At 39.5% G+C, this 21,353-nt stretch overlaps 3 protein-coding genes across 5 annotated transcripts; 1 reads left to right on the forward strand and 2 right to left on the reverse strand.

The window, feature by feature from the left end:
- Window positions 1-3,855: 3,855 nt before the first annotated feature.
- LOC137197177 (tubulin alpha-1B chain-like) lies at window positions 3,856-7,293 on the reverse strand. The gene is made up of 4 exons (XM_067610383.1): window positions 7,158-7,293; window positions 5,903-6,125; window positions 5,662-5,810; window positions 3,856-5,038 (listed from the first exon to the last, which is right to left on the reverse strand). The coding sequence occupies exons 1-4, from the start codon at window positions 7,158-7,160 to the stop codon at window positions 4,058-4,060; spliced, it is 1,356 nt and encodes a 451-aa protein (XP_067466484.1). The 5' UTR covers window positions 7,161-7,293; the 3' UTR covers window positions 3,856-4,057.
- An 83-nt stretch (window positions 7,294-7,376) lies between these two features.
- On the forward strand, window positions 7,377-12,821 carry ikzf5 (IKAROS family zinc finger 5). Of its 3 annotated transcripts, none has more exons than XM_067610386.1 (4): window positions 7,377-8,335; window positions 8,491-8,682; window positions 9,509-9,682; window positions 9,759-12,821. In XM_067610386.1, the coding sequence occupies exons 2-4, from the start codon at window positions 8,550-8,552 to the stop codon at window positions 10,721-10,723; spliced, it is 1,272 nt and encodes a 423-aa protein (XP_067466487.1). In that variant the 5' UTR covers window positions 7,377-8,335; window positions 8,491-8,549; the 3' UTR covers window positions 10,724-12,821. The 3 variants fall into 3 exon arrangements, with proteins under 3 accessions (XP_067466487.1, XP_067466486.1, XP_067466485.1); XM_067610385.1 differs by having other exon boundaries at window positions 8,494-8,682; XM_067610384.1 differs by having other exon boundaries at window positions 7,378-8,335; window positions 8,521-8,682.
- A 125-nt stretch (window positions 12,822-12,946) lies between these two features.
- Window positions 12,947-19,967, reverse strand: cuzd1.2 (CUB and zona pellucida-like domains 1, tandem duplicate 2). The gene is made up of 20 exons (XM_067610381.1): window positions 19,613-19,967; window positions 19,316-19,372; window positions 18,965-19,024; window positions 18,375-18,519; window positions 17,997-18,190; window positions 17,712-17,810; window positions 17,285-17,323; window positions 17,082-17,180; window positions 16,828-16,869; window positions 16,639-16,737; window positions 16,385-16,426; window positions 16,196-16,294; window positions 16,064-16,099; window positions 15,837-15,981; window positions 15,422-15,627; window positions 14,288-14,463; window positions 13,932-14,162; window positions 13,623-13,783; window positions 13,270-13,514; window positions 12,947-13,131 (listed from the first exon to the last, which is right to left on the reverse strand). Exons 1-20 carry the CDS (start codon window positions 19,710-19,712, stop codon window positions 13,085-13,087), a joined length of 2,322 nt encoding a protein of 773 aa, XP_067466482.1. The 5' UTR covers window positions 19,713-19,967; the 3' UTR covers window positions 12,947-13,084.
- Between the last annotated feature and the right edge of the window lie 1,386 nt (window positions 19,968-21,353).

The following is a 21,353-nucleotide window of genomic DNA, read 5'->3' on the forward strand; positions in this document are numbered from 1 at the left end:
AATGGGATCATAGTTTACAAGATGAACATCAGGTTGTATTGCAGAACTAGCGATTGAGACCAAAAACGCATTAGGAAAGTGTTTACTGGGGTTTTAAATCAAGTGAGAAGTAGGGTCATTTTCTCATAGACTTCTATACAATCGGACTTCTTTTTACAACCAGTGGAGTCGCCCCTGCTGGCCATTAGAGACAATGCAGGGGGTTGTGGGTAGGTGAAATTATATTAAAAAAATAACCCAAATCTTAACTCAGCCCTTCTTACAACAGCACCACATAGTCTACACTCAAAATCTGGTGCAGTGTTTTTAAAGTATTTTAAATGTTTTTCTTATGTTTACAGCACTTGAGCATGAGTTACAAGTACTGTATGAAAAATGCTATACAAATAAATAACTTGAACATAAAAACAAACATCTTAAAAATGCTGCAAGTGACATCCTCCAGTCTTTCATACACGGCCCAGTCATATATTAAGCTTTGACCTAGTCTTGTGAAGCAAACATTTGTGTGGAGCCTGCATAAATTGCTATTATACCAAAAACCTGAAGTCTTTTAAACTCCCTACCAATGAAAAAAAAATTAAGGACTTTAAAAATGTTGTCTATATGATACAGTGTCCATGTGGTAAAAAAATATATAAATGAGACATCTTGTTCCTTTAAAGAGCGAATCACTGAACATAGGAGCTCCATTGAGAGGAATGATGTAAATTGTCCTGTTGCAAGACATTTCAATGAAAAGCAACATCACATTTCATCTCTATTTTTTATAGGCATAGAAGTTATTAAGTCAAGCCAAAGAGGTCAATTTTCTCAGGAAAAAGAGAGAAGGATTTTGGATTTTCTATTTCAAAAGTTTATTTCCAGGGGGCATGAATGAGGACTTCTCAATTAATGAGTTTTTATAGTGGTTCTTAAATATCTCTCATTTATGTAGTTTTATAAAAAAGTTTTTTTAATTAAAGTATTTTTAAAGTATGTCACATCAAATAGGCACATTTGGGGTTAAGGCCTCCTCTGTACAAACTGAAGTACCACCTCATAGTTGGATCAAATATGGTGTCACTCATCCTTATTGGACAATCCTCTTGCCTTTCTGCCAGTCTGGCACGACGATTGGCCTGAAGCCACATGACCATATACCCAACCCATCTTTGCAGGTGCCCCATTGGCTGATATGTGTGTGGATGTATATGATTGGTTGTCTTTTATATATTTTTTTACCTTTTTGAATTTTTTTTCTGTTTCATACCTACCCTATTTAAAAGTTGTTTGTAATATGTTTCATGATGACCAAGTTGTTCTATATATACTACAAGTGTTGCTGGAGTTTTGAGCTTTTCTGGTTTCAACCTCTCAAATGTGAAGATTTCAAGCTTTTCTGTCATACATTACAGTAAACTGAATATCTTTGAGCTCTGGACTGTTGATAAGACAAAACTTACATCACAACTGATGAACATTACTACATCTTGTAGCTTTGTATCTCCTGTCATGTGGAGTATATGTGTGTCTCAGGACAGTGTGTGATGTGTATGATGGGAGGTAGCTGAGTGTTTCACCACTGAGGCATGTGCACCATCTAGTGTCCAGATGTTGAAATATACTCACACAGAGACGGGCAACAGCAGGTGTACATACAGGACCAAATGCACCTGTCAAAAAAAGTTAGAATAGTATGTTTTAATGCTCTATAATTTCCCAAAATGACACACAAACACACCATACACAAGCCTGATTACTATATTATAATATAGTATAGATAGACGGATAAATTGTCAACAGCAAACGAGTGACTCATGTTACACAGTTAAGAGTTCACTGGTAGCAGGTTTACATTACGGCTGTAACACTATTGCTCTGTCAGTGCAGTTGTAACGTGGTAAAAAGATACAGTGGCCTCACGCAACTTGGTCATTTATCATGTTCTCCTCCGTGTTTTTCCTACAACTTTGACACAAATAGGGCAATGTGATCTTCACCAAGGCACTTACTTGTAAATTATTGATTGTGATAAAACATGAATGAGTCAATAGCTTTTGAAAGTAATGCAATTGTTGTGCCTCATTTGCCACTTGCACATAATTGCAAGCTGTACATCTGTAAGTGTGTCATGTCACAGATGTCAATGGATAAGCTATCAGTTAACTTCATTAGCTGGCGGCGAGAGATGGCTGCTTCAAATCCACATATGTCTAAAAAGATGATCTGATGACAGTTGCGTGTTGCAGGTGTCTCAGTCATGGTACAATTTTTGACAAATTATGAAACAATAACAATGTGTTTGATATTACAAATACATACAGCTTCATCTAAAATATGAGTTTCCAGAAAATAAATACATTAACAGTTAAAAGCTGATACTGATCAGCAACTACTGGAAAAGACCTCATGATAAGAGCTGTGCTGAGAACTAAAATTGTGCTCTAATCAGGCTTTAAAGGATGGGTTAACAATTTTTCAAGTCTGTTTTAAATCCCAAATTAACAATGAAACAGGTTTTTCTTGCTGTAATGATTCCTCCTGTTCATACTGGACATTAGAAGATCCCTTCATAATGCACTTACAATGTAAGTGATGAAGTGGGACTATTTGTAAATGATTCATTATTTAACAAAAACTGTATCTTACCAAATCCTCTGTAGGACCTATTAGTCGACAGTCACAAGTTGATAACTTCGGATAACTTTGGTCTTCAGACAGGAAAATGTTAAGTAGGTATGGAGACAGAAAACTGCATTTAAGTTTTGGCATTGAAAACAAATCCTGAACTAAAAAAAGAAACATTGGCATTGAAACACTTGCATTGAAAAATGTTGCACTGAACTGGTTGTGTTCTGGCTCCATAAGTAGGTGCCTTGGTGATTTATATTGTACTCTGCAAATGTTTATTAATATTTTGTCCGTTGTAATGTAGGATGTAAACAATCCTCCTCACAGAAACCTTTGAAATACCAACGTTATATTTAAAGTGCATGTGACCAAAACTGACGTCATATGTTTTCAAGTTCAAGTTTCAAGTAAATCTTTGAGTCGGGATGGTTTATATTTATCTTTATGTTCTTGTAGTAATCTAAAGTATAGCATGGGAACTTTATATTATAAGGATGTACATACAGGATAGTCCTCTTCTTTTTTAATAGCAAAACAGGAACAGACAAACGTGTTGTACTAAACCTGACAAACAGGTAACATGGAGTTGAGTACAGCTTTGAAAGATTTATGAGTATCAAAGGTGTAAGTTGTGATCAAATAATAGTAGTTAAATAAACATATTAATGTAAAAACAAAATTCAAAGTACTCAAAACAGTGTCAGAGGCTACCTACTACTATGCCAGAAGCCCAAAAAATGTTGTTGTTTTTTTTTTACAGAGGCAAAGTTTGTTTACAGCCAGGTCAGTTTAGTCTGTGATAAACAAGCATTTTTGTGCCTGTTTTTTCCATCATAAATTAATGTGGGAGATATTTTTTTATCTTGAGAGCTCCGGGGTCAACAAATGTAACTGTGTATAAATAAAGATATACAATATCTCCATCTAGTGATTATACAGGTATAAGTATTCAGTTTATGATATAAAGACGTAGCACCATGGCATCTATGTAACTATTTTATATCAAATATAGAGCTTTGTTTTCTATAAATCTAAGATTGTAAAAAAAAAACACTGGAAATCTTATGAGGGCAGCCATAGCTTAAATTCACAATCACAATTTAAATATGACATTTCATTATAAATAAATGTTAACACTGTGGGTACTGTATACACTTAAAACATGCATGTTTTGAAGATTTTAAAGGACTAATGAAAAAAATGTCCATCCCCCTCAAACAGATATAGAAAAAGACACACAGCTTCACATGTCACAGAATATATTTAGAATATAGCCCTCTGGACCTTCACATCTCAGGAACTTTAAAACATCCAATTTGATGTTTTGACTTCTTGTGAACATAACCAAACTAGTAATTTAATAGAAAAATATTTCTATTCTGAATGAACTTAAGAACACACTAAAATAAACACATTTCTGTTCAGGCAGTGCTGTTATTCATTCTTAAAACTCCTCGCCCTCCTCCTCTCCCTCACCCCCAACAGAGTCCAATCCAACCTCCTCATAATCCTTCTCCAGAGCTGCCATGTCCTCTCTGGCCTCAGAGAACTCTCCCTCCTCCATACCTTCACCTACATACCAGTGAACAAAGGCACGCTTGGCGTACATCAGATCAAACTTGTGGTCAAGTCGAGCCCAGGCCTCTGCAATAGCAGTGGTGTTGCTCAGCATGCACACAGCCCTCTGGACCTTGGCCAGGTCTCCACCAGGAACTACAGTGGGCGGCTGGTAGTTAATACCGACCTTGAAACCAGTAGGGCACCAGTCCACAAACTGGATGGTGCGCTTGGTCTTAATGGTGGCGATGGCAGCATTGACATCTTTGGGCACCACATCACCACGGTACAAAAGGCAGCAGGCCATGTATTTGCCATGTCGAGGATCACATTTTACCATCTGATTAGATGGCTCAAAGCAGGCGTTGGTTATTTCTGCCACTGTTAACTGCTCGTGGTAAGCCTTCTCAGCAGAGATGACAGGTGCGTAGGTGGCCAGAGGGAAGTGGATACGGGGATATGGCACCAGGTTGGTCTGGAACTCCGCAAGATCAACGTTAAGGGCACCATCGAAACGAAGAGAGGCAGTGATGGAGGATACGATCTGACTCATCAGCCTGTTCAGGTTGGTATAGGTAGGACGCTCAATATCCAGGTTCCTACGACAGATATCGTAGATGGCCTCATTATCCACCATGAAGGCACAGTCAGAGTGCTCCAGGGTGGTGTGGGTGGTCAGGATGGAGTTGTAGGGTTCCACCACGGCAGTGGACACCTGAGGAGCTGGGTAGATGGAGTACTCCAGCTTGGACTTCTTGCCATAGTCTACAGACAGACGCTCCATCAGCAGGGAGGTAAAACCAGAGCCGGTACCACCTCCGAAGCTGTGGAAGACCAGGAAGCCCTGAAGGCCAGTGCACTGGTCAGCCTGAGGACAGAGGAACAGACATTGATCAAATATAAGAAACACAGCACCCTATAGTGGGAATTAGAGCAGGGACCAACTGATTTATCACCAATTTGAACATAGAAATAAAATGTTACTTGACCTGACACAAGACACAATCAAATAAAAATGTGAAATTAAGCTTAGCTCTATGCACTTATTCTGTGAGCTGGCCAAAATACAAAACAAAGCTTTGCTGTTTGGTGACATTAAACTTCCTGCTCATTGGTATCTATAACGTTATGCTCTGTCAAAGACAATTCCTTCAAGTAATGAACATTACCCTGCTAGCTTGATAGTTCTGTTTGCAGCTCAGTAGCCCCGGGGCTACAAGTTACACAGCCAATACAATGGAGGAGAATAGGATTTATGGGTCATGCTCACATCATTCGAAAAACATATCTTAAAAGTTCATTTAGTAGTGATGGAAATTGATTTTGTGCCCTCTGCTGGCACAAAGGTAAACTGCATAATGTGAGTCTGAATTAATACACAGCATACTGTATATGTACTGTTATCACTTTCTTTATACATTAGTTATTTGGAATTGTCCCAGACTTTCAGTCTTATTAGGAAGAAACTCCCTCTGCTCTGAATTTACTCACTAGTTTACGGATCCTGTCCAGCACCAGGTCAATGATCTCTTTGCCAATGGTGTAGTGTCCACGGGCATAGTTGTTAGCAGCATCCTCCTTGCCAGTGATCAACTGCTCAGGATGAAAGAGCTGGCGATAAGTCCCAGTTCGCACCTCATCTGAAGACACAGGTTCGATCAGAAATTATTCAAAGGTTTGACTAACAAAATCAAGCTGTAACTATGGTTTCTATATTTAATCAAGAGTTTACCGATGACAGTGGGCTCCAGGTCCACAAAAACAGCTCTGGGGACATGCTTTCCAGCTCCAGTCTCACTGAAGAAGGTGTTGAAGGAATCATCTCCTCCTCCAATGGTCTTGTCGCTGGGCATCTGCCCATCAGGCTGGATTCCATGTTCCAAGCAGTAAAGCTCCCAGCAGGCGTTACCAATCTGGACACCAGCCTGACCCACATGGACTGAAATACACTCACGCTGGAGAACAACAGACAATTTGTAACTTGACCTGTGACCTACTGAGGGATCACAATTAAGGATCTCAAGGTGATACTGAAAATCATTTAACCTAAGCAGCCACATGTGATTCTTTTTGTGGTTTTTATGAGAGCCCAATATCACAAATCACAATTTTGCCTCAGGGGGCTTTACAATCAGTACAGCAATACAACATCCCTTATCCTTAGACCCTAGATTCGAATAATGAAAAACTCCCTAAAACTCAAGACGAAGAACAGAGGAGGGATCCCTGTCCCAGGACAAACAGACAAGCAATAAGTTAGATGTTGAGTAACGTTATATATAATAGACCAAGAGAGCAAAATTACAGAAACACAGCATAGCCAAACAGGATGGCAAATAATGGATGGATTGATAACATCCATCTGAGAATGCTAAATTTCTAGAGCTATGAACCAAAGACTTAATTTACAAATTATTATTACTGATATTAACTTGTCTGGCCATTAAATGAGTCGTGTGTAACGTTAATAAGTACATTAATTTGCTAAATTAACACTTTTCAGTAGGGTTAATTGTTTTTTTTCAAAACTCGGATTTTAAAACGTCTTTAGCTTTGTGTCTGTTCAAGACATTTGTGACACACACTGCAAAGTACCTCCAACTAAGGACGTGACAACAGAACCGATTCCACAGTAACGTTACTCCCGCCATTGAGGATCCAACCGTTATTTGAGTTCCGCCATGTTGTCTATCTTTACAGCCACTATTACTAGCAGCCACAACTAACACTGAAACACCAAAAACACGATCGAACTATGTTTCATTTACAAATTTACCAAACATGAAACTGCTATAGGTCATGCCTTAACGCTTGACTTTTCTTTCAGTTGACATGGCATTTTCGTTCACTTGTTTTCACTTTGAAGCCAAATATTCGGCAAAAATCGTGCCAATTCAGTAAATTGATGGCTAGTTCAATCAGTCGTTGACGTCAATCGTAAACCTGGTTAAATTAACTACATAATACAACTACACATTCGTACTCACCATGTTTCTCAGGACTTTGTGAAGATAATGAAGACTTTGCTTGTTGGCGAATCGATTTAACGATAGTTGCTGCTACCTCGTTTTACACCAGGGCCAGGCGGAGGTTTTATACTGGATTCTTCTGGAAAGGCGCCGATTAATCTGATTGGTTGGCAGTCACAAGAGCTCTTTTCCTATTGGCTAAACTTAAAACAGTCTCTAACTGGCGTGTGTTGCTATAGCAACCATTCTTCTTGCCCTTGTCAGAGTTGGCCAAAAAACCCTCTTTCATACGGTTGAGGAAAGACAGGATAGGTTTTTATACAGTTTATGGGATATACACACTAGAGGATAGTTTAAGAAAGTTGGAGAGTGAAATTGTAAATGAGAACGAGGACATGAGAGAGATTGAAAATAACAAGAAAAGGAAGAAGAATAGATTAAGTAAATTCAGTCAGAAATCGAGAAAAGAGGAGACGTATCTCGTTGGGATGATAGTCATGACAAACACAGACGGGATTTTCAAGAACCCACACGCGGTTGGAAAAACAGCAGTGCGATCGATCAGGATAACTAGAAATAGGATGGATGGTTAATACTGTGAAGTTGTTCCACTCCAGCAGATGGCGGTAATTCAACGTTTATTGTTGCCAGACGCCGTAAAACAAATCAGAAGAAGAAACGCAAAGTTGGCGCTCTTTCTTGGTGGGAACCTTTCTTCGCGGGACGGTTTACACCGGTGCACAAACGGTGAACCTTCACCCCTCGAACAGGTTTATTGTTTTGATTTAGCAGATTGTCTTTTCACGTGAATTGTAACAAGTGGGTCGACGGAAACAAATTTAAAAACCAGCAGCGCTCTGGACGATTTACTCAAACGCGTACAAACGATGTAAATAATGACCGTGTTGACGAGAAAACGGCGCTGTTGTTGACAAAGATGCTTTCTCCGAGATAAGCTAGTGTTAGCTGTGTGGCTAACGCAGCTACGTATCTTTGGTAACAACATGACGGTGATGAGGAGCAGCGGTGTGTAGGAGCGACCGACCACACACCTGATCGCGCCGATTTCCTTTTTGATTGCCAATCACTGATTTCCCGGATTGCTCCGTTTGTGTGTCTGGATAGCTATAAAACGGCTTTTCCAATCAAACAGAACAAAACGGGTTACCTTTAACCAGCTGGTTATCTTCGAAGAGGTAAGTGTGCATCTTAGAAAAGCAGCTAGCTTACGTCACCGAGAGTGATACGTTTCTAAATGTAGTTGGTTGTATGTTTGTGATTTATGGTGTTCTCATATTTTGCTTCTATATTTTTTTACCTGACCTCCTGTCTATTAATCTGTGTTGCCCAGTAGGTTAATACTTGTAAAATGTGATTGCAGCGTTGGATATTTGCACCATTTTCTTTTCAATGGGTGAGGAAAAGCCGGACACGCTGGACTTTGTGAAGGATTTCCAGGAGTACCTGAGCCAGCAGACTCAACATGTCAACATGATATCAGGCTCCGTCAGCGGCGTCAAAGAGGCGGACGAGCTGCCAGCCGGTAACGTTCACATGTTTACAGCTGCTCTGTGTGAATTCAGCAGTTTGGTACCATTTGATTACGTTTATTTCAGGCAAACAGATGCCAGATGTACTTCTAACAATGATCTGATACGTGACTTCAGATACTTAACACTTGATGATTGTTATAGTAATGAATAATTACTATAGTCATCTGTAGGGCTGCAACTATGTGTCGGTTAATAGATTAGTCGATTGACAGAAATCAATCGCCAGCTATTTTGGTAACCTATACATTGTTTGTTTTTTTCCATTCATTTTTCAAAGAAAAAAATGCAAAAAATTCTCTGGTCCCAGCTTCTCAAATGTGAATTTTATCTGGTTTCTGTAGTCCTTTTATGATAGTAAACTGAATATCTCTGTTGTTTGGAACAAAAAAAGATATTTTAGGTTGCATCTTGGGCGTTGGGAAACAGTGATTGACATTTTTCACCATTTTCTGCCATGTTAAAGACCAAACAATGAATTGATTTATTGAGAAAATAATCAGCCTTAGTAATCAGGCATGGTCATCCTTATCCGCATGATTCTACAATACATATGTGATCAGTTATTATTAGTTATGGTTACAACTTCAGCGCCAATGTCCTGCTTGCATTACATTGTGACATGTTATCAGCAATAAGTGGCATAGTGTAAGAGTGTTGTACCACAGGGTATTGTAAACAACTAGACTGGAACATAAATCATCATTGCTGGATCATATGTTTCTCTAGATAGTGAAGTAAAGTCAGATTTTGTATGGAATGTCATGTCCTACTTTCTTAGCATAAATTATTTACCTCTGTAAATGTCCCTGTATGCAGACTGCAGTCAGAATGGGCTGGATCACCCTGCAGTGGACATGTCACTGGAGGACAACTCAGGGATCCTAGTGGATGGTTTTGAGAGGACCTATGATGGCAAGCTCAAGTGTCGCTACTGCAACTATGCCACCAGAGGCACAGCGCGACTCATTGAGCACATCCGAATTCACACAGGTAAGTGTTAATAGTTGACTTTCAGATTAATTTTCACAAGGCTTTATTATTTAGCCTGTTTTCTTTGATCAAACAGGAGAGAAACCTCACCGCTGCCACCTCTGTCCATTTGCTTCGGCCTACGAACGCCACCTGGAGGCCCACATGAGATCACACACAGGCGAGAAGCCTTACAAGTGCGAGCTGTGCTCCTTCCGCTGCAGTGACCGTAGCAACCTGTCACACCATCGCCGCAGACGCCACAAACTCCTGCCAATGAAAGGTGCTCGCTCACTTTCCCATAAGAAGATGTTAAGTGTCTTGCAGAAGAAGGCCAGCTCACTGGGCTATGGCCGCCGACTCCTCATCAACTTCAGCCCCCCATCTATGGTGGTGCACAAGGCTGACAATGTGAATGACTACTCCCATGAACTACCCCACTTACGTCAGGAGACCTATGATAATCAGAGTCAGGCAGGCGAGGACGGGATCTCCGCGAATCAAAATCATCATCACCATGATATGGTCATGGATAACCCCCTGAACCAGCTGTCCACCCTGGCAGGCCAGTTGGCCAGCCTCCCTTCAGAGTCCCAGGCCCAGACTCAACCTCCCATGTCTCCCGGAGCCGAGTCTATTGTCGACGAGAAGCCTTTCCTCATCCAGCAACCCCACCCTGCCACAGCTCCTGTGGCTGTCACAGCCAGCATGGCCCATGCCTCCTCCTCTTCCCCAATCACCCCAGAACCCCGAGCTCCGCCACACAGCAACTGCAGCCCTGGAGGGGGACCCTGCAGCGAGCACAGTGGGCGCACCAGTACCCCTAGTATCTCCAACAGCCAACCCAGTACACCAGTCCCAGGCCTGTCTGCCCCACTCCAGGACCCCCACATGCTGCATCACTGCCAGCACTGTGACATCTACTTTCCCGACAACATCCTGTACACCATCCACATGGGCTGCCATGGCTACGAGAACCCATTCCAGTGCAACATATGCGGATACAAGTGCAAGAGCAAGTATGACTTTGCCTGCCACTTTGCCCGCGGGCAGCACAAGTAAAGTGAATGAATGAGGAAAAGAACTTTAAACGGACAGCTTTGTTTTATTAATTCCATAGTAATTTTATTTATTGGTCTTTTACTTGGCCTTGATGTAGCCTAGCCTTTTGAAAGTTGTACTTATACAGGAAAATTCAACATTCAGATGGTTTCTTTTGTATAATTAATGGTGCCCATTCAAGTGTATTATAAAGGGATGATCAGTGTTTTCCACAGGTTGAGAATTTACTTGTGGTGGTGAAGGGAGTCACTTTCATTGGCTATCAGAAAAACACCTCCCTAACTTGGAAGTTAGCAGGACTAATATTTGTCACCTTATTTAATGTAGTAAGTTACCAAATTTACATTAACCATTGGTTTTTACAAATCCATTCTTTAGAAGTGCAATGCTGTGCAAATGTTGGAGGGTCTCAAAAGCACATAATCTCAGCTGATGGGCAAACTGTTCAAATACGTCTGCATTTTTAAACACAATGCCATGCAGGCCTAACATAACTCTGACAAAATAAAGCCAAGCAGGACGTTTTTTTCAATCTATATGGTGATTTTAATACACTACTGAGGTCACTGGAAACCAGTGGCTGCAGGAAGGGGCTCATGTGGCTCAGGAGGTAGAGCAGGTCATCCACTAATTGCAGGTTCCCTGCTCCTCCTGTCCATATTTTGAAGTGAATTTGAGCACTTTCCTTCTGAGTGACTTTTGATGCACAAAAAATGCAGGTGTAGTCCCTTTTTTGATAGGACACACTATAGATTTTGACGAAATCAGACACATCCATTTGCTAAAATTAATGTTTTTATTGACATCCTTGAACATCACCTGATGGAGGACTGTAGCTCACCTGTGCCTGCCAAAGAAGTTAAGGGGCGAGGAGCTGCTCATATAGCAAAATGGCTCTTGCACTCAATAGCATGTCCCATTTGGAAAAACTACAAAATGCAAAAAACAAATAAACAAATCTATATGAGTGGGCCACCCAAATAAATTCTCAACACTCCTGTAGCTATATCTAAAGATTGCTCTGATGATACTAACACAGGAGTGACACTGTTGGCCTAGAGTGATCTTACTTGAGCCTTGTTGAAATTATTTCAGTGCTTTGATGCATTACAACTATTTCTTTGCAGTGCCTGACAGATTCACTTTCTTGTGTGTCCAAGATCAAGAGGACTGTTACTTTGAAGTTTAACAGATATTATTACAATATCCTATTCTTCTTCTTTGCCCAGGACCATAAGAAGAAGGTTTTTGCCATTGTAGTTTTCTATGGTAGCCATGATTTTGCCAAAATTCTGCTCCATGAATGCTGCTACGTAACTTTGGAATCAATGCCAGCTGTGGCATCCACAGTAAAACCTGGCCAAACTTTATATCAGTGGTTTTTGGTCAGCCAGCTAACACGTTAACTAGATTGTATTGAAGTCGTATTATTTTTGTAGTTCCTCCACACAGTGCCCTTCCGTTACCAGCACGTTACGGCAACTTCACTGTTTTTTTTGTTAAATTATGTTAAATTACATTATATCACATTCTGATATTTTGATATTGTATGAAGTCACTTTGATATCCAGTATCTTCATGTTTAGGACAGAATCACAATGTCTTGTGTGACATGTGAACACTTTTTCAGAAATTGCCACGTAGCACAGGGGATGCCACGTTTTAGCCTTTTGTGATAACACACACTGAGATTCCCCATCGATCATATGGATCCCAGTGCTTTTCTGAATATTTACTGCGTATTGTATTCTGAGTGGTTGGATAGATGTTCAGTGTAAAAAGAAAAAAAAACATGTTGCAGTAAGACTGCTACTTTAGCAAGATTGTTCTTTGTCTCGGGTACTGTTGTCTGTTGCTTAGCAACATGTGTGAAGAACATAGTTACTGTTTTTAGGACCACCTCTTTGTCACCATGCTTACCAGTAATAGGGGCATCCAGTAATGACTGCCTTATGTTCTCTCAGTGTGTCGTAGGTTCATAGGTAATGGTGAACGTTGAAGCCTTTTGGCGATCACTCTCTCCCTCTGGGATGGCAAATCATTTTATTGTGAGATGGATTAATCTAACTAATTTATAAGTAAAGTGTTTTCTAACAGAGCTGTGCTGTCTTTTGTTTTCATTCTCTCCATCTGCTTTGCATTCATATCACAAATATTTATCCTGGGACATTAATACTTGAAGTTCATTTACAAGTATGACATACTGAAATACACAAACACAGATTGTCTTTTGATGATGCTTTTAATCAGGTAATGAGATAAAGAGAAAATGTTGAGTATAATTCAGTGTCACCATAAACACAACAACAAGAGCTGTAATGATTAGTAAAAATGATCGAAGCAGCTCATTGCAGTATGAAGTTACACCTTGTCCTCCTTATGCGCCCCGTCTTCCTTTTTCTTAAGGTCTAGAAATGACAAGAAATAATTGTATGATGATTATCATTATACAATAAACACGGGAGATAACTTCTTGTTTCCAGCCCAACAGAATTCTTTCATTAATCCTCTATTGGTATAAAAACCAGGTGAAAATGTGTACAGACCTTTAAGTTTGATGGGACCCAGAACCAGAGTCTGGCTGTCGTGTTCTGACCCCAGGTCTCTGGCCTGTCGTCTGTTGCAGCCGTGGCGGCAGCGGGAATTGTAGTCAGAAGCTTGGCATATCAGGACCTTGCACTGGATGTATACGGACTCTGTGGCTCGCAGGAACTTGAAGGACTTGAATGCAAAACGGGCGTAGGGATGGGTACCAGTGAGGTAAGCCCGGTAGGTGCTGTCAATGGAACATCTGAAAGTGCAACAGAGACATTGTGACTGCAGAATACAGGTACTATGAATATGTAAGTAACACAGATCTCAGAAATCAGCCTATAACACTCAAGATCTTTCAGCTTACCCGTTACGGACCAGGTCGTAGGATCTGGTCTGGAAATCATGGGGCGATGGTGAGGCCACACAGGTGTCAAGGTAAACGACCAGGGAAGAGTCACCCCTTCTCAAGTCCACTTGGACATACAGGTTCTGGTTCAGTGACACCTCGTATGGAACTTGAGACACCTGACAGAAGAGAGTGTAAAAGCAAAATGTCGTTATGGCTGCTCTGTTGAACTGTAATGTGCATGTACATGTGTTATGAAGTAGTTCCAATATTAATTTATTTATGAACAGACACCACTTTACTACCTGAAGAAAAAAGTTTTCACACCTTGTAGTAGAAGCTGCTGGATGTGTAGAAAGCCATGCTGGTATTGAATCTGCCTGTGCCTGTAATGCTGCTGTTATCATGATGATTGACGACATACATAATCTGCGACACTGAGTCTTGCTCCATTCGACAGGCAACGTTCAGCTTTAAGTGAGTCTGGCGCGTGATCTCTCCGTAACTGGAGGTGTAGGCACGGAGAGTGTTGGTGTACACGGCTCTGCCATTCTCAAACTGTTTCAAGTAGAAGATATTGGAAAAAATGTCAAGATTTCTGTAATGTCTGCATCAAAGTCCCTACCATCACAGTAATTTGTGTGATTTCTTAGAAAGTTTTCAGAAGGCGGTGAGTTGTCTACCTTTCGAACGGTGCCACAAGTGTTAATGGGGAAACTGAAGACCACCTGGTATGAGGAAACCTGGGGTCTGCAGTGCGGGTCGTTCACGTACAGACTGTGGCCGTCATAGCCGAGAGAGTTCAGGTAGCTCCTTTGAATCACAATGCTCATGTTGTCTGAGGAACAGTCCACTCGACCTGACAAAGGACCATGTTCACAAGATATTTACAACTTGACTGATTTTCAGGATGAAGGTGTAAGATTATACAATGTTTAACTAGGGATGGCACTGGTGGTCAGTCAGTTGGCTGGATTACCACTTTTGTCAAAACTGAAATATCTCAATAACTATTGGATGGATTGCCATGAAATTTTGTATAGACATTCATGGTCCCCAGTGGATAAATCCTGTTGATTTTGGTTATTCCTTTCTCACAACCATGAGGTTTAGATTTGTGGTTTTGAGCAAAAAGCCTTGACAACTATTGGATAGACTGCTATGAAATGTGGTATAGATATTCATTTTGCATCCAGTGCCACCATCAGGTAAACATGTTTAATTTGTCCAATACTGTGGTTTATGACCAAATATGTGGAAAGCCGACATCCTATTAGCCTCAGCTGTACTTTGTGTTTAGTGGTAATTAGCAAATGTTGGCATGCTAACACATTAACCCACACACTATTACATGCTACACGTCAACATGTTAACATGCTAATTTACAGTATTATGGTTGATTTAAGGATGTGCTACTAGGGTGACATTTAAAGTATTACTGCAATGATTGTTTTGCACTTGCATAAAGTTGAAAGAATCAAAACAGATTAAATAAAACGGTTGCAGCAAAGGCAAAAATATCCTAACTTTTAGTCACTAGAATGTGACTAAAACTGTCGTAGTACATTACTCCAAAACTGTTTAATCCTACATTTCCCACAATACAACCAATAGCATCTTTTTGTAAAATCCTCTCCACGTGGTTAATTCTTAAATCTTACAAACTTCTGTTATAAACAGTAGACATTATACAGTTATGACATGACAAGTTCCTCTTGAAATAAAATGATGCACAAGAGCTAAGTCAGTCCCCGACATGTAACACACATATAACAACTATATCAAAACTAGACGTCTTAAATCTACCACAATTTTACCTGAGCTTGGTTGCAGAGAGCTCATGAACTCAGCCTTGAATCCTCGGCCGACCACTGAACTGTCAGTGCGGAAGAGCACAGTCATGTAGTTGGAGGAGGAGTAGAAAGAGCTCTGACTGTCATTGCACACTTTTCCCAGAAATCGTGAATTAACAGACGGCCCATCATAGATTGCAATGTAGTCACAGGTGCAGCAGTTCTCCAATCTGTTTTTTAAAAAGATGGTAAAAGCCATAAATCACTGACTTATTGAAGTAAAACTCAAAAGAATAGTTTAGTTGAGAGCCTTATTCTGTAATTGGTAGGTATTTTTCCCACAAGTTAATGATATTCTTGAAATATAGTATGTGATAATGCCACTTATTTATAATAATAAAGTATATAAAAGTATAAAAGTAGTCTACTCTTCACTCACTGCAGGTATGTGAATGCCAAGTAGATTCTTTGGTCATATGATGCTCTGAGCTGCCAGACACAGTAGGCATTGTCGTGGTAGTAATTGGGATGGTTGGGGCTGGAGATGTTACCAGAGCCATACAAGTGGCCTCCACAGGGTGTTTCTGAAGAAGCACAAAATTACATAAGAATCACTGCAATTAACTATATTTGCTGCAGGCTAATTTTGTACACTGAGGATCCTACCTGTGCCTGATATGTCGGTTGTATAGGAGCAGTATGCTGTTTAAAAAAAAAAAACAACAAAATATGGATTTCATTAGTGTGATCATAGTGTACAGTGGCTTCTCTGCCAAGCTTTGAGGGACATATACTTACAGTAGTAGTCATAACAACAGTTTCCATAGTATTCACAAGAGCTCGAGCAGGAGCAGCTTCCCAGGTGCATGCCGCAGTTGTATTGACATGAGGGCTGAGCTGGGAGACACAGGAGGATATGAAAACATTTCAACAATTGGTGATATGGTTTATTCTTTTATATTTAGGTTGTTGAGAGGGTTTTCATACCTGTGGTGTCAATGGGTAAGTCAGTGGTTGACAGGCAGTAAGCTACATGACAGAGAGAGGAGAATAAAGTGATCACTATCTCTTCGTACTGTGTAAAACACACATTCCGATACACCTACTGTTTATTCTGCAACTGTGATTAACAAATATTATCACATCATGTCCACGTAAGCAGTGAGGAATTTGACGGACTTCAGCAAGAGAGGGACGCAGAACCTGTAAATGCTGTTGATTTGTTAGGACTTGACACTTACAGTAGTAGTCATAGCAACAGTTGCCATAGTATTGACAAGAGCTCGAGCAGGAGCAGCTTCCCAGGTTGTAGCCGCAGTTGTATTGACATGAGGGCTGAGCTGGGAGACACAGGAGGATATGAAAACATTTCAACAATCGGTGATATGGTTTATTCTTTTATATTTAGGTTGTTGACAGGGTTTTCATACCTGTGGTTTCAAAGGGTAAGTCAGTGGTTGACGGGCAGTAAGCTACATGACAGAGAGAGGAGAATAAAGTGATCACTATCTCTTCGTACTGTGTAAAACACACATTCCGATACACCTACTGTTTATTCTGCAACTGTGATTAACAAATATTATCACATCATGTCCACATAAGCAGTGAGGAATTTGACGGACTTCAGCAAGAGAGGGACGCAGAACCTGTAAATGCTGTTGATTTGTTAGGACTTGACACTTACAGTAGTAGTCATAGCAACAGTTGCCATAGTATTGACAAGAGCTCGAGCAGGAGCAGCTTCCCATGTTGTAGCCGCAGTTGTTTCGACATGAGGGCTGAGCTGGGAGACACAGGTTGATGTTGACATTACTGCTTATTACTTAAAAAACGTTACATATCAAGAACTTTAAGGTAAATTAGGTGTAGCTTGAGAAGTTTTTATACTTGTGATGTATGGATCCATAGTTGATGTTGGGCAGTACGCTGCATGACAGAGAAAGAAATAAAGGTTATTCCTTTCTTACTTCCTTTTTCTTAACGTACTCACCATGTACTCACCAATCACTTTATTAGGAGCTGTGCAATCTAATGCAACCACCATATTAACACACATGAGGGGAGCAAAATACTAGGAACACCTTTAAATATAATGCACTCCAGTACACCACCACCACCCACTATTACCTCATTAATAAACATAAAGTAGAATTATTACCTTTCTGACAATATCAACAAAACTGAAAATGTATGAACTTCATAAAAGTAGAATTTATGGCAGAGCTGTTGTATTGGATTGCATTAGACTGAACAAGTGTTCTTAATAAAGTGCTTGGTGAGTGTAGACCATTTTACTGCTACAGCCTGGTTTTACCTCCATAATCTGGACAACAGTTCCCACTGTATTCGCAGTCTGAATAACAAGAGCAGGTTCCAACCTGGTAGCCACAGTTGTATCTGCAGGAACCTTGAGCTACAGAAAGAACAGATAAAACAATTCCCATCACTGAAAACACATAGTTTAGGTTGATCTCTTCAGGGTTGTAATAGGATTTCTTTTGGTTTTTATTGTTATTAAAATTCTAGATATCATTAAAATGGTGATACTACATATTTTGTAAAATGCATAAACATCTTGGTCATAATCATTGTGACTTACAGACAACATGGTAGTTAGCTCGAAATCCTTTGTCGTTAACACTACCATCAGTCCGGAATCGCACAGTTAAATAAGCACCGGTGGAGTGGAAGGTGACATTGTTGTCACACACCTTCCCAAGAATCCTGCTACTGGTACTGGAACCATCATAGACGTAAATATAATCAAAAGGGCATGATGCTTGATTCTCCATTCTGTGATAAGAGCAAAAGAAGAACAGAGGATTGAACATAGAGCCACAAATGATATAGCAGAAGCAGTTAGAGATTACAGGGGAATGTTTTTATCACATTCATCACAACTTTCATTAATCTTTTAATCATCCAAACCACATGTGAACCAACACGCATCTGAGTTGATCATTCTTGTTGGACTTACTCTATAGAAGGGAACTCCAGCTGTATGATTTGCCTGCCTGGTCTGATATACCATGTGCAGTGGGCGTTGTGTGGGTATGGGTTTGGATAGTTGGGGCTTTGAAAAGTGCCACTGCTGCCATACAGGTAGCCGCCACAGTCCCGACCTGAAGAAACATGGGATCATGAGAATGAGATGAAATTACTCATTAAGAATGGAAAAATGACAAATGACCAGAAGAAAGCAGATCACATGATACAGTGATGAAAAATGCAATCATACAAGTGAATTATTATTATTATTATTATGTTTTTTTGTTTGTTTTGTTTTTGTCTTTTTTTTTTTAGAAAATTGGCCAATGAAGCTAAGAGGATTTGTCTCAGGTAGCACAATTACACAACAAAGGTCTGCAAGTTATCCAGACCTGTAAAAAATTTTTTCTTTTGTCTTTTTATAATGTTGTTGTCATTATTGAATTGAATTTTCAGCCTGGAAAACCTCGGCTTTCTATTGGTCAGTATTCTCTGGCTTGATAGTTTAGAAACAAAGCCAAGTACACCCAGAAACACAATCTGACACTATACTTCTCGTTTTAGTGGCACTTAGTTTACCTGCGTCAGTGGTCCAGTAATAATCATCAGTCACACCAAATGTATATCTTGCATCCAATTCTGGAAAAGTTAAAAAGAGGAAACTCAGAGAGTACATTTGACACTTAAATGCAAGCGAAAACACATTCTCACTCAAACTGAAAATCATTTAAAAATAAGATAAAAGATATTTTAGGTATCCTGATAACCGGAAATCTATCTTTCCACCTTGGACACACTCAGTAAATGCCACTGATTTAACTGAAAGTGTTGGTTAAAACCATCTGAAAGCAACACATCAAGCCATTTAGATTTCACATTTTAGATGTATGCTGGATAATTAAAAATGTACTTTTTTAAGTAACTATGTACCTGGCGATTTTGGTGGTGCTGTATTCGCCTCCTCAGTTGACGGGGGGAGACCAGCACCTGATGGATTATGACAAAAGCAAACCAAAAAGGAGTTCATAGTACATATGTCGCTTAAAGACCAGTGACAGCACAAGTAAAAATATCTAAAAAAAAGTACAACCATATAGACAAAATATCAAAACACATACTGAAAACTGCTCAAACTAATGTTGCCCAGAACTGCCCTAAAAATAAAAATGCAAAACTGATATTTTGAATGAAAAACACACAAACCAATAAGAAAATAGTGGACAATACCTTGCACTCCATGTGAGGTGATCACGCTGCAAAGAACCAGGAGAGTCCACATGGTGAATTCTTTCATCTTCCAACCTGAACATGCAACAATGCTGAACATGACAGCTTATATACCCAGTAGCCAACAGAGACTCTGATGTAGCACCCATAAAGTTTCTGATGTCAGTGAATGTTATAGATGACTCAATAATCATTGTGCATGAGAAACACACAGTTGGTTATCTATCATAAAGAGTTTGCAGTACATGTTCACCTCTAGTTTCAGGATGTGTTTTAAGGTATTTGCTTAAGATATACAGTGAAACTTCATAATGGGTTTTGGGAACTTGCATTTGAGCAGCTAATAAAGTATACCCAATAATGATCTTACATGTGTAACTGGCATCTGCTACACTAATTGTGACTGAATATTGTCATTACACCCTGTTGCATAAGTTGCACCATTTTACAGTAAAATTGTGTGCTCACAAGGGCAACGCTTCACTGAACTCTAAACATTTGTACATCTTTATTTTAGAAGTAATACAAAAACTATAATACAGATGCAGCGTAATGTATGTTAAAGCCCTTCAAATTAAACCTTACCATTCAGTAGCCTGGGACAGTCCTGCACACGTATTGTATAAGTTAAGGACTTGATTCTTTAATGATAAAAAAATGCATCATTTTTGCAGCTGAAGATTCACATATTCTTAAAAAAAACTGTTTCTTGTGTTGGTGTTTCAATGGCAAATTATGACATAGTTATCAACAGTCAAATGACAAAATTATATACATTTATTTTTTAGCCATGGTAGTGTGTGTCTCTCATGTTGGCAATTAAGCTCATTCACTCAGTCACTCACCACTTTGGCCAGAAATATAAGCAACTATTGGATGGACGGTCAATTTTGTACAGACATTCATCGTCCCCAGAGGATGAATCCCTCTTATTTGAGATTGACGTTTGTCTTTGGATGAATTGCCCTAAATTTGGTACAAACATCCTGCCCCCCTCAGGATGAATTAGTGCTATCAGGTCCAAATTTTAAACTTTTGTTTACAACCAAATAACTGCAAAATTACCAACATTCAGCCTCAGCTGTAGTGTTATAGCGCTAATTAGCAAATGTCAGCATGCTAACACACTGAACTAACATGGTGAACATGGTAACAATTGTACCAGCTAAACATCAGCATGTTAGCATTGTCAGTGTGAGTAAGTCAGCATGCTAACATTAGCATTTAGCACTGCTGTAGCCTTAATAAGCCTCTAAGAGCCACTAGCATGGCTGTAGACTTTTAGTCTTGATATTTTAAGTCAGTAGTGTTTACTGAAAATCAATATTTTTAAATATGTATATACAGTAGGCTATATTGGCATATAAACTCACCAAGCACTTTATTAGGAACACCTGTGCCATCTAATGCAATCCAATACAACAGCTCTGCCATAAATTCTACTTTTATGAAGCTTCTACATTTTCAGTTTTTGTCAGTAAAAGTATAAAATATTTGTATATGAAATATGGTGTATATATAAACACACCATATACATAAAAGTGTTTGAAACACTCCAAACACACATTATTATAATAAATCTTAAGTACTATAAGTTGATGAGAGACCAGAAAAGATGAATGAATATTGTTTTATTAGTTTTACATTGTTAATAGATTAATTTTTACAAATATCCATCTTATTTCATTTTTATCTTAAGACTCTTCACTTAGCGTTATGACTTTATTAATATAACAGTGTT

The sequence above is a fragment of the Thunnus thynnus genome, chromosome 14 (genome assembly GCF_963924715.1).
Source record: "Thunnus thynnus chromosome 14, fThuThy2.1, whole genome shotgun sequence".
Taxonomy (NCBI): Eukaryota; Metazoa; Chordata; class Actinopteri; order Scombriformes; family Scombridae; genus Thunnus; species Thunnus thynnus.